The sequence below is a fragment of the Spea bombifrons genome, chromosome 8 (assembly GCF_027358695.1).
Source record: "Spea bombifrons isolate aSpeBom1 chromosome 8, aSpeBom1.2.pri, whole genome shotgun sequence".
NCBI lineage: Eukaryota > Metazoa > Chordata > Amphibia > Anura > Pelobatidae > Spea > Spea bombifrons.
In genome coordinates, this window is record NC_071094.1 from 18,699,570 (window position 1) to 18,712,018 (window position 12,449).

Genomic DNA, 12,449 nt, shown 5'->3' on the forward strand with positions numbered 1-12,449 from the left:
ACATTTTATAGCCATATCTTAGTCAAGAAACCTTGATTAATCATATAGTAGTTTTATAGGTTTTAATACAAACTCACCTCCAAAGTCTGGGCGCAGACGGATGTCATATCCCTTCAACAACTTGTCAACTGTTTTCTTTACCACTGATATATTTCCAGAGGGTGGGCTGAGAAAGTAGAAAAATAAGGGAACACAATAAAATATTTGAATGTTTTGTTATGTGAACCAAATATACATATCTTTATCACTGCTATGATAACTTTTATGATTCACAAAATCAATTACTTAATCTATAGTCGCATCTTATAAGGTAAATTTTCCTGGTATATTAGAGATGTTATTAAATGTATATATCCAAAATAAAGAAGCAGAGGCTCAGCAAATGATAAGGTGAGTTTATTTCACGCAGGCAACATTTTGACACACAGGTCTTTCTCAAGCCTTGTGTGTCGAAACGTTGCCTGCGTGAAATAAACTCACCTTATCATTTGAGTGCTGAGCCTCTGCTTCTTTATTTTGGATTTATTGAAGGACTTGGTGGTACCCTGGCTCTTGCGCCATCTCACCACTGAGTGCTGCATCCCAACATTTCTTTCTGTGTATTAAATGTATATATTCTTGAAACTTTGACATGAACCAGGAACTGGCGACTTGAGCATGCATGCATACATACACGTAAATAACTGGAGTAACACTTGACTTTGGAAATGTGGTAGGCCACATCGCTTAATCAAAGCATAATCAGTTACTGTGACACATCTTCTTTTAAACTAAACATATAATTAAGTTACAAAAACACATTAACCAATCCTTTTGGTTAATTTTGGTTTGGTTGTAACCCACAACCTGAAAACCAAACGTTAGCTTACTCAGTTGAAGAAAACAAGCCCCTTCGACGAATGGATAACCACAAAACAGTAAATTGCGCCGATAATAACCAAAAAACGCAAGTGAAACCAGCTGGTGTTTTGTATCATTGCCCGCTTGGGAGCCAGCCCATAAGAAGCTGTTACCACAATCTAGTCCCATGGATTTGCCATACCTTAGATGGCTCAAAAACTGCCTTTATTCCAAAAATCTCCAACATATGAATCCTTGCATGCAAAATAACCATAATACCCTCACAAAGAAAAAAAACCAGGGAGGCTGAGTGGGAATCTTCTTTTGCTTCTGCTGGTAATGAACAAAGAGTAGTAATGAACAAAGAGGGGGACTTGGTATCATGCTCCTTTAAATAGCTACCTCCCCCTGACCCCTTTCAGAAAGTACTATCCTCTTCCCAGGCAGACCCTTCCCAAGACCCCATATGAGAAAACCATGCCATCCTCTGGCCCTGACTTGGTCATGGTGCCCCTCTACCAATAGCTCCATGGCTCACTTTCACGTTCTACAAAATACCCTAACAGTTTGAAAGTATAATAAAAATGGGGGAAAATGACATGGAAAATAGCCAATAATTTAATTTGAATATTTTGTAAGGTAGTGTTTAGATGGAATAAAGACATTGTATTTATAGTTGCATGCCAGCAGAGGTACGTACAATATTTAACTGTGTTAGAGGTGCTATTTTGATTTCAGATTCTACCTGTACACTAGTAAAACCCACGACTTGCAGTCTGACTACACTTACACACATTTTCTAAGATCCAGCAACACACTTATGTAATGAACTTCGAGTGTCTTGCCTCATCTTATTAAATATAAAAAGCAGTGACTCTGAAATGGATGGAGGTGATGATGTAGTTGTAAAGTCTAGTGAGGGAAAGGAGAATGTAGAGGGCATACCTCTTTTGAATTTTCATTTATGGGTGTGGTAATTAGCATGGTTGGAGATCTATACCTAGATGTTATAAAGATGTAATAACGATAAACAAGAATGTATTTTATTTATATGGTTTATTTTTTACCCAACATATATTACTGTAATACATTTATACCAAACAAACATTCTGAGCTCCTAGAAAAGATATGAGGAGGACAGATGAGTTTGGACCCTAATTAGGCTGGCAGTTGAGCATAGAAATAAAGTGGAAAAGGGATTGGGAAAACAAGTAGATGGGAGACAATGTATTGCAATACATCCTGTCTTATATTAAACAGTAAATAATGAAATCAGAAACAGACTGAAAAGGCTGAAAACTTAAGAGGGTAAATAACTGGGTTGTGAAGGTGGCAGTAGTAGGGGTTGTTCTGAGGCAGTGATGGTGCACGATTTTGGGCCCGAGTGCCCAATTTCCTGCATGAAACCAAGCTGCAGACCTCAAAGTGCATATTAAACATGGAAAGGAAGTTGTTTCGGTACACAATTACTACACACAACAGCGTGCATCAATTTGCCAATATAAATTGTTTGTTTTTTTAACCCCTTAAGGACAATAGGGGTTATTACTCGTAGTATATTGTGGGACAATGGTTCTTTTTACATTTTTCAGTGTTGCTGTTTAGCTGTGATTTTCTTCTTTCTCATTTGATGCTCCCACACATATTATATATTGGTTTTTTTAGGACAAACAGGGCTTTCTTTAGATACCATTAATTTTATCACATCATCTAATTTATTATTAACAAATGATAAAATATGGGTATTTTTTGTTAAAAAAATATTTCTCACTTTTTAAACAAAAAACTTTTACTCATCTGCAAAAACTAATGAAAAAACCTGCTAAAAAGATTATATTTGAAATGCTGGTATTTTAACCCTTTCCATGCATTGATTTTACCACCAGCCTTTGTGAAACTTTATGGTAGTAAAGGTAAATTGTACTTCAGGTATAAATTTACCGCTCCTGGTATACGTCCGTGTACGTGTGTTCAGTAACATCTCCTGAGTGCAGTGAGTGCAGTGAGTGCAGTGATAGCCCCCATGCATGGGTTTTATTTGGGAGTTAAAAGGCCGCCTTTGTGAGGTGTGTATTTTTTTGCCATTTAGACATCTGATCCTACTGCCCCCATATCCCATATTTGGGACATCTTTGAACCTGGCCAATTCAATTTACCCCGTCAAATCATAAATTTTTTTAATACTAGACACCCTATGGGAATTTGTAATGCCAATATTTTAACTCTTTCCATGCGAGAATTATCTTTGTAAAATAAAGAATTGTAGGACTTGCTTATTAAAAACTTTTTTTTTTGGGTGACAGCGGGGATTTTTACGTTACTATATTTTTTAAAAATTTTTGTTTAACATTTTTGAACAATTTTTTTTTAATTTTTGAAATTTTTTTTTTACAAATAAATACAGATCTACGTTTAGACAGATGGCAAAGAAATCTCTATACTGTATTTAACACTCCCTCCCCCTCCCTCCTCCAAAAACTTACCGGAGCTTCTGAGTCCCTGGTGCATAGTCCAGGCAGCTTGTAGCGCTCTATGCGATTCGCGTAGACAACTTCCGCTGCAGCCGGGAGGAGGTGCGGCTAGCAGCAGGGGTTGTCTGCGTCCATCGTGCAGACCTTCCCCGGCTGTCAGAGATCATGGGGAAGGTCTGCGCGATGGACGCAGACAACCCCCGCCGCTAACCGCACCTCCACCCGGATGCAGCGGAAGATGTGTAGGCGAATCGCTGCCAATAGCAGGTATAGATCAACACATTAACACACAAACCCAGCTTTGCATGTATAGATCAATTGAAATTCACTTGTGATCTCAGCACTGTAGGTATATATCAAATAAAAAGAATCAGACATACAAATCCTGTATTTGCAGGTATACAATAATAATATATGAAACGTAGCATTGCAGGTATAGATCATATAAATACACGGAAACAGCATTGCAGGTATTAATCAACTGAACAAGACATACAAACCCTGTATTTGCAGGTATACATAAATAATGTATGGAAACATAGCATAGCAGATATGGATCTACAGAATAACACAGAAACCCAGCTTTGCAGGTATAGATCGATTGGAATTCACATAAAAACACAGCATTAAAGGTATATTTAAAACCCCCTAAATTACAGGCATAGATCACAGGTTGCACACCCCAAAGTCAGCGCTGGCGTCCACACTGCACACATAGAACCTGGCCAGCACCCAGATAACACACATAAGATTTGCCATCTTTGTCCCATATACACCCTGCCTGTGCCATCTTTGTCCCATATACACCCTGCCTGTGCCATCTTGGTCCCCAAGGCTCAAACATCCTGCTAGTGCCATCTTTGCCCTTCCACAATTACCGTATTTGCTCGATTATAAGACGAGGTTTTTTTCAGAGCAAATGCTCTGAAAAATACCCCTCGTCTTCTAATCGGGGTCGTCTTCTAATCAGACCTCAAATAGAGGTCTGATTATGAGACTAAGATACAGATCCCCCGCACCGCTGCAGGGGACCTGGATCCTCCTGTCCCCCCCCCCCCATTTAACACCCCCCCACACACACTTACCGGTGCTTCCTGCTGTATTGCCCGGGCAGCGGGTTGACGTCTACGCGATTCGCGTAGACAACGTCCGCTGCAGCTGGAAGGAGGTGTGGCTAGCAGCGGGGGTTGTCTGCGTCCGTCGCGTAGACCTTCCCCGACTGTCAGAGATCAGAGTTCCCCGCACCGGTGCGGGGAACTCTGATCTCTGACAGCCGGGGAAGGTATTTGCGACGGACGCAGACAAACCCCCGCTGCCAACTCCACCTCCTTCCGGCTGCAGCGGAAGGAGACGTCAACCCGCTGCCCCGGCAATACAGCATGAAATTGGAAGCACCGGTAAGTAAGTAAGTGTGTGTGTGTGTGTTAAATGGGGGCATAGGGCATTTCTGGAATGCCTTATACCCCTATATGCCACTCTGGCACTTAGGGGGTTAAAAGGCATATTATGGGGCAGAGTGGCATATAGGGAGGTATAAGGCATTTCAGGAGGCAGAGTGGCGTTAAGGGGGCATTTAATAGAGCACTCTGCCTCCTGAAATGCCTTACACCTCCCTATATGCCACTCTGCCCCATAATATGCATTTTAACCCCCTAAATGCCAGAATGGGATATAGGGGTATAAGGCATTTCTGGAGGCAGAGTGGCACATAGGGGGTCAAAAGGCATACCATGGGGCACAGTGGCATATAGAGGGTTAAAAGGCATATCATGGGCCACAGTGCAATATTGGTGTGGCAAGCCTGGGGGCAGATGTGCGTAACTGGGGGACAGGTTGGAAAATACAAGGAAATAAAAACAAAAAAAATATTTTTCTCAATCATAGCTTTTATTAAAAAAAAATAGTTTACATGAATTAACATTTACTGGTAAAACTTTTTTCCTTTAGGGTCGTCTTATATTCAGGCTTTTTCTTTTTTTTCCTAAGTTAATATTCAGATTTTGGGGGGTCGTCTTATAATCAGGGTCGTCTTATAATCGAGTAAATACGGTATACATCTATGATACACACAAACACATTAACTCATGTTCTCCCTCATTCAGACAATTCATCCACACATTAACTCATGCTCTCCCTAATTCAGACAGTTCATCCACATATTAACTCATGCTCTCCCTCATTCAGACAATTCATCCACACATTAACTCATACTCTCCCTCATTCAGACAATTCACCCACACATTAACTCATACTCTCCCTCATTCAGACAATTCATCCATACATTAACTCATGCTCTCCCTCATTCGGACAATTCATCCATTTTAAGAAACTACGCCCCTTGGAGCTTCAAATGAGGGGCTACATGTATTTCTAGGACAAAAGTTGAGTGCACAAATAATGATGGAATATGTCGCTTTGGCTAGAAAATGTTTTTTCTAACCATAGCGACATGTTCATTTGTGTCTTGCGCACTCCAAGTTTGTACTAGAAACACATACAGCCCCTCATTTGATGCGCCAAGGGGTGTAGTTCTTGCAAATGTGTACTTTTTGTGCCATAATTTAACTTCCTACGTGAGCAGTAATGCCACGTCAAGGCTTCAACCCTAATTACTGATCATTCACACGCCTTTCATATCTCCATTCACTCGCAGAAGCACACACCATACTTTCCATACATTCACTCGCAGAAGCACACACCATTCTTTCCCCTTACAATCCCAAAGAAATGATGGTAAAGGGAGAAAAAAAAAATCACTTTTACAGCAAAAATACGTTTTGCAGTAAAAATGCAAGGAGCTCCAGGGATGAGATGGTTACTCACGTACCACACAGGCTAAATGGCTGATTTTAATAATATTTGGAGTTCATCAGGATTTGAAAAATTGCCTCCCTCTACCGTTGGCTAAATTTAACCCCACGATCAAAGGGATCATGGGATTAAAAATTAGTATCGGCCATTTTTAAAAAGGGAATGTGACTTTTTATAGCTATATGATCACTGTGGTAACATTGGCTACCACAGTGATCATTTAGCTAGAATACTTAAACTTTTTTTTTTTTAAAGTTAAACTACTTTATGTTTAAATAATTTTTTTTTACTTTTTTTACATTTTAATTTTTTTAACTTAATATCTTTTTTTCTTTTATACAAGCTTTTTTATACAAGCTATATACCGTTGGAAAGGTAATTACCTTTCCAACGGTATATGTTGGGGGTCTGTAGCTGCTTAGATGCCTGAGATACAGGCATCTAAGCAGCATGCCCCCATAACTCTTTAACTGACAATTGTCAGTTGTTAATAAAGTTGCGCGGTGACGTCATTGCGCGAGACGTCACCGGCCGGATCGGGTGGCCCTGGTGATGCCCTTCAGTTTGAGGGGCAGATCGCCGGGGTAGGTGGTGATGGAGGTCCACAGACCTCCATCAAGGTAGGGTAGTGCTAGTGACGGCATGGTGCCGTCGTTAGCACCTGACTGGGACTGCTAGCGACGGCACAATGTTTAGGTGCAGTTAGAGATAAAGGGGGGACAAACTAAAGGGAATATAAATCCTGGGGGCCGTGAAGATTAACCCAGTACTTATTTATAAAAGTATGGTGTCAGTGTACTGTGAACAGGTCTGTGACTATGAGGGGACTATGAGATATCTGGGGGGTATAAGGCATATCTGGGGAGGACAGAGTGACATATCTGGGAGTATAAAACATATACGGTATATAAGGCATATGTGGGGAGGGCAGTGTGGCATGTCTGGGAAGCAGTGTGGCATGTCAGGGGAGGACAGAGTGGTGTATCAGGGTGTATAAGGCATATCTGGGGCCAGAGTGGCATATCTGGGGTAGAGTGGCGTGGCATATGTGGGGAGGGCAGCGTGACATGTCTGGGAGGCAGTGTGGCATGTCTGGGGAGGATGGAATGGTGTATCAGGGGGTATAAGGCGTATCAGGCACAGTGGCATATGTGGGGGTGGAGTGGAATATGTGGGAGGCAGTGTGGAGTGGTATATGTGGGAGGCAGCGTGGAGTGGCATATGTGGGAGGCAGCGTGGAGTGGCATATGTGGGAGGCAGCGTGGAGTGGCATATGTGGGAGGCAGCGTGGAGTGGCATATGTGGGAGGCAGCGTGGAGTGGCGTATGTGGGAGGCAGCGTTGAGTGGCGTATGTGGGAGGCAGTGTGGAGTGGCGTATGTGGGAGGCAGCGTGGAGTGGGGTATGTGGGAGGCAGCGTGGAGTGGTGTATGTGGGAGGCAGCGTGGAGTGGTATATGTGGGAGGCAGCGTGGAGTGGCATATGTGGGAGGCAGCGTGGAGTGGCATATGTGGGAGGCAGTGTGGAGTGGCGTATGTGGGAGGCAGCGTGGAGTGGGGTATGTGGGAGGCAGCGTGGAGTGGTGTATGTGGGAGGCAGCGTGGAGTGGTATATGTGGGAGGCAGCGTGGAGTGGCATATGTGGGAGGCAGCGTGGAGTGGCATATGTGGGAGGCAGCGTGGAGTGGCATATGTGGGAGGCAGCGTGGAGTGGTATATGTGGGAGGTAGCATGGCAAGCCTGGGCTCAAATGTGCATAAATTGGGGGGGCCGGTTGGGAAATAAAGACAATAAATGCATTTTATCAAAGTTTTTTTTATTCTGCTGTTTGTATTTAACATCATTTGTTTATTAAATTATTTTAAATAAATAAAAAATTTACATTCATTTTTTTTATCCGATTAATCGATTAATCGACAAAATAATCACCCAACTAAACGATTATGAAAATAATCGTTAGTTGCAGCCGTAGTTTCTACCAAAAAGTTCTACCTCGGTTTCATCTGACCATATGACATTCGCCCAATCCTCTTCTGGATCATCCAAATGCTCTCTAGCAAACTTCAGACGGACCCGGACATGTACTGGCTTAAGCAGGGGGACACGTCTGGCACTGCATGATTTGAGTAGCTGGCGGCGTAGTGTGTTACTGATGGTAGCCTTTGTTACTTTGGCCCCAGCTCTCTGCAGGTCATTCACTAGGTCCCCCCGTGTGGTTCTGGGATTTTTGCTCACCATCTCATCATTTTGACACCACGGGGTGAGATCTAGCGTGGAGTAGCCCCAGATCGAGGGAGATTATCAGTGGTCCTGTATGTCTTCCATTTTCGAATAATTGCTCCCACGGTTGATTTCTTCACACCAAGCTGCTTGCCTATTGCAGATTCAGTCTTCCCAGCCTGGTGCAGGTCTACAATTTTGTTTCTGGTGTCCTTCGACAGCTCTTTGGTCTTGGCCATAGTGGGGTTTGGAGTGTGACTGTTTGAGGTTGTGGACAGGTGTCTTTTATACTGATAACACGTTCAAACAGGTGCCATTAATACAGGTAACGAGTGGAGGATAGAGGAGACTCTTAAAGAGGATGTTACAGGTCTTTGAGAGCCAGATATCTTGCTTGTTTGTAAGTGACCAAATACTTATTTTACCGAGGAATTTACCAATGAATTCATTAGAAATCCTACAATGTGATTTCCTGTATTCTTTCCCCCCATTCTGTCTCTCATAGTTGAAGTGTACCTATGGTGAAAATTACAGGCCTCTCTCATCTTTTTAAGTGGGAGAACTTTCACAATTGGTGGCTGACTAAATACTTTTTTGCCCCACTGTATGTGTTTTAGTCAGAAGTTTCTCCAAATTCGGTCGATGTTTGGGTTTTGTGAGTGCTAAAATTATGTCGTCAGCAAAAAGTCCTAACTTGTGTTGGTAATTCCCTATTCTAACTCCTGTAATGTTGTCGTCATTTCGTATCATGTCAGCTAATGGTTCAATTGCGAGTATAAATAATAAAGTGGATAAAGGGCAGCCTTGTCTTGTACCATTAGTAAGGGGAGAAAATTCTGAAATATAACCCGACGCAGAGATCCTTGCTGTGGGATTACTATACAATGCAAAAACTGCTTTAATGAATGATTCTGGAAATAGCATTTTTTCTAACACTAACCGGAGATTCCCCCAGTGTATTCTATCAAAGGCTTGACAGAGACCAGGTAGGATTTGGACCAGGAAGACAATCGCCCAACAGCACTGGACGGTTTATTGACATCATATATAATAACAAAAATAAAATCCCCTCATTACTACTATCACTCGACTCAGAAAAGTCAATTGTTGAGGTTTCTGTTAACTGAAGTTGTACTTTACATGTAATGCCCTGCATCACAGTACTGCTTGTAGGCTTTCTGACTTTCTGAACGGTTGTATTGATATTATGTTTATTGAACAATAAATATTCAATAAAAAAAAAACGGTAGAGGATGAACCAGAGGTCAGTTCAACATAGGAACTGCACAGAAAGAAACTTAGGGACAAAGTGTCACAAAGCTGAAAATACATGATCAATTATTGAAACTAATTAAAGAAATACCTCCATATAATCCTAGGTTGGATGCATATGTATTTTTTTTATTAAATACAGATAAAAATAGCTTATTTGAAGACCAAAAGAACAGGCTGTTTAAAGTGTGGCAACCCAATCAGATGATTAGACTGTTAACTCTTCCCATAAATTATCCTATAGTGGAAGATGATGAAATAATGGAACAGATAGAGAAAGGTTTGCATACCCTTGGAGAATTGGTAATATATGTAACATTTTTAAAAGAGACATGAGTGAGCAAGCTAAACACATTTTTTTGTATTGCCCCTTTAGCTCCTTGGCTGCTAAGCCATTTCCCACCCTGGTGCTAAGCTGGTTTTCGTCATTTTGGTGCATCTCACGTTTAAACGCGTTTAGAAGTAAATTTCTTGGGAATAAACTATACAAACCATATATTGTTTTTTTCAGCACACCCAGCAGATTCCAAATATACCATTTTATATGTGTATGTCTCATTAAGTTTGCAAAATAAAGCCAAACATGTAATTTGTAATTTTATTTTTCTAAACTCTAATATCAAAAGCTGTGTTGCTAAATATTTGTAGTAGGTAACCGGTCTAAAATAAACAGAAATTGAGAACAGTAGACTGTGTTTTTCTAGTATTTTATTGCTAAAAGTTAAATTTATTAGACTATCACAAAAGACATCTTTAAATTTAATGCATGGCTGATGTCAATTAAACAGCTATAGCTGTCTGGGATGTTAAAATATGCCAACAAAACTATATATTTTTAGAAACTAAACCCCCAGTTGCAGCAAATGAGGTCTAATTTGTATTTGTATTACAAATCTGACGTGCACAACAAATAAGTGAAATAAAAAAAATTAAATTAAAAGCGACAAGTTCATTTATGTCTTGCGCACTCCAGTCTTGTGCTACTAATACATGCAGCCCCTCATTTGATGCGCCAAGGGGTGTAGTTTTTGCAAATGTGTACTTTTTGTGCCATCATTTAACTTTCCAGCTGTCTAGACATCTGGGAATTTAAATTAGGGTACATAAAGTACACATTTCAAGAAACTACACCCCTTGGCGCTTCAAATGAGGGCTACATGTATTTCTAGGACAAAAGTTGAGTGTACAAATAGCTGAAAATGCATGATGAATTATTGAAACTAATTAAAGAAATACCGCCATATAATCCTAGGTTGGATGCATATGTATTTTTTTTATTAAATACAGATAAAAATAGCTTATTTGAAGACCAAAAGAACAGGCTGTTTAAAGTGTGGCAACCCAATCAGATGATTAGACTGTTAACTCTTCCCATAAATTATCCTATAGTGGAAGATGATGAAATAATGGAACAGATAGAGAAAGGTTTGCATACCCTTGGAGAATTGGTAATATATGTAACATTTTTAAAAGAGACATGAGTGAGCAAGCTAAACACATTTTTTTGTATTGCCCCTTTAGCTCCTTGGCTGCTAAGCCATTTCCCACCCTGGTGCTAAGCTGGTTTTCGTCATTTTGGTGCATCTCACGTTTAAACGCGTTTAGAAGTAAATTTCTTGGGAATAAACTATACAAACCATATATTGTTTTTTTCAGCACACCCAGCAGATTCCAAATATACCATTTTATATGTGTATGTCTCATTAAGTTTGCAAAATAAAGCCAAACATGTAATTTGTAATTTTATTTTTCTAAACTCTAATATCAAAAGCTGTGTTGCTAAATATTTGTAGTAGGTAACCGGTCTAAAATAAACAGAAATTGAGAACAGTAGACTGTGTTTTTCTAGTATTTTATTGCTAAAAGTTAAATTTATTAGACTATCACAAAAGACATCTTTAAATTTAATGCATGGCTGACGTCAATTAAACAGCTATAGCTGTCTGGGATGTTAAAATATGCCAACAAAACTATATATTTTTAGAAACTACACCCCCAGTTGCAGCAAATGAGGTCTAATTTGTATTTGTATTACAAATCTGACGTGCACAACAAATAAGTGAAATAAAAAAAATTAAATTAAAAGCGACAAGTTCATTTATGTCTTGCGCACTCCAGTCTTGTGCTACTAATACATGCAGCCCCTCATTTGATGCGCCAAGGGGTGTAGTTTTTGCAAATGTGTACTTTTTGTGCCATCATTTAACTTTCCAGCTGTCTAGACATCTGGGAATTTAAATTAGGGTACATAAAGTACACATTTCAAGAAACTACACCCCTTGGCGCTTCAAATGAGGGCTACATGTATTTCTAGGACAAAAGTTGAGTGTACAAATAATGACGGAATATGTCGCTTTGGCTGGGAAATATGTTTTTTCTAACCATAGCGACATGCGCACTCCAGGTTTGTACTAGAAACACATGCAGCCCCTCACTTGATGCACCAAGGGGTGTAGTTTTTGCAAATATGTACTTTTTGTGCCATAATTTAACTTCCTACGTGAGCAGTAATGCCACGTCAAGGCTCTAACCCCAATTACTGACCATTCACACGCCTTTCATATCTCCATTCACTCACAGAAGCACACACCATACTTTCCATACATTCACTCACAGCACACACCATTCTTTCCCCTTACAATCTCAAAGAAATTATGGTAAAGCGAGAATACGTTTTACAGTAAAAATGCAAGGAGCTCCAGGGATGAGATGGCAGCATGCTGTCGTTAGCAGTCAAGGGGTTAGTATCAATGACAGCGTGCAGTCTTTTGTTAATAGACCCCAAATTCTTGCAGGTGGTATAGTGCCCATTCATCATGACAAAATGTCTTCAGGTC

General features: G+C 40.4%; 1 protein-coding gene across 1 annotated transcript in view; it reads right to left on the minus strand.

Annotated features, from left to right (window-relative positions):
* Positions 1-12,449, minus strand: part of LOC128503634 (gamma-aminobutyric acid receptor subunit beta-4-like) — a 215,170-nt gene that overhangs the window by 168,227 nt on the left and 34,494 nt on the right. Inside the window, exon 2 of the mRNA XM_053473786.1 lies at positions 78-166. Coding sequence (XP_053329761.1) covers positions 78-166 — 89 coding nt within the window. The remainder of the gene's footprint in view (positions 1-77; positions 167-12,449) is intronic.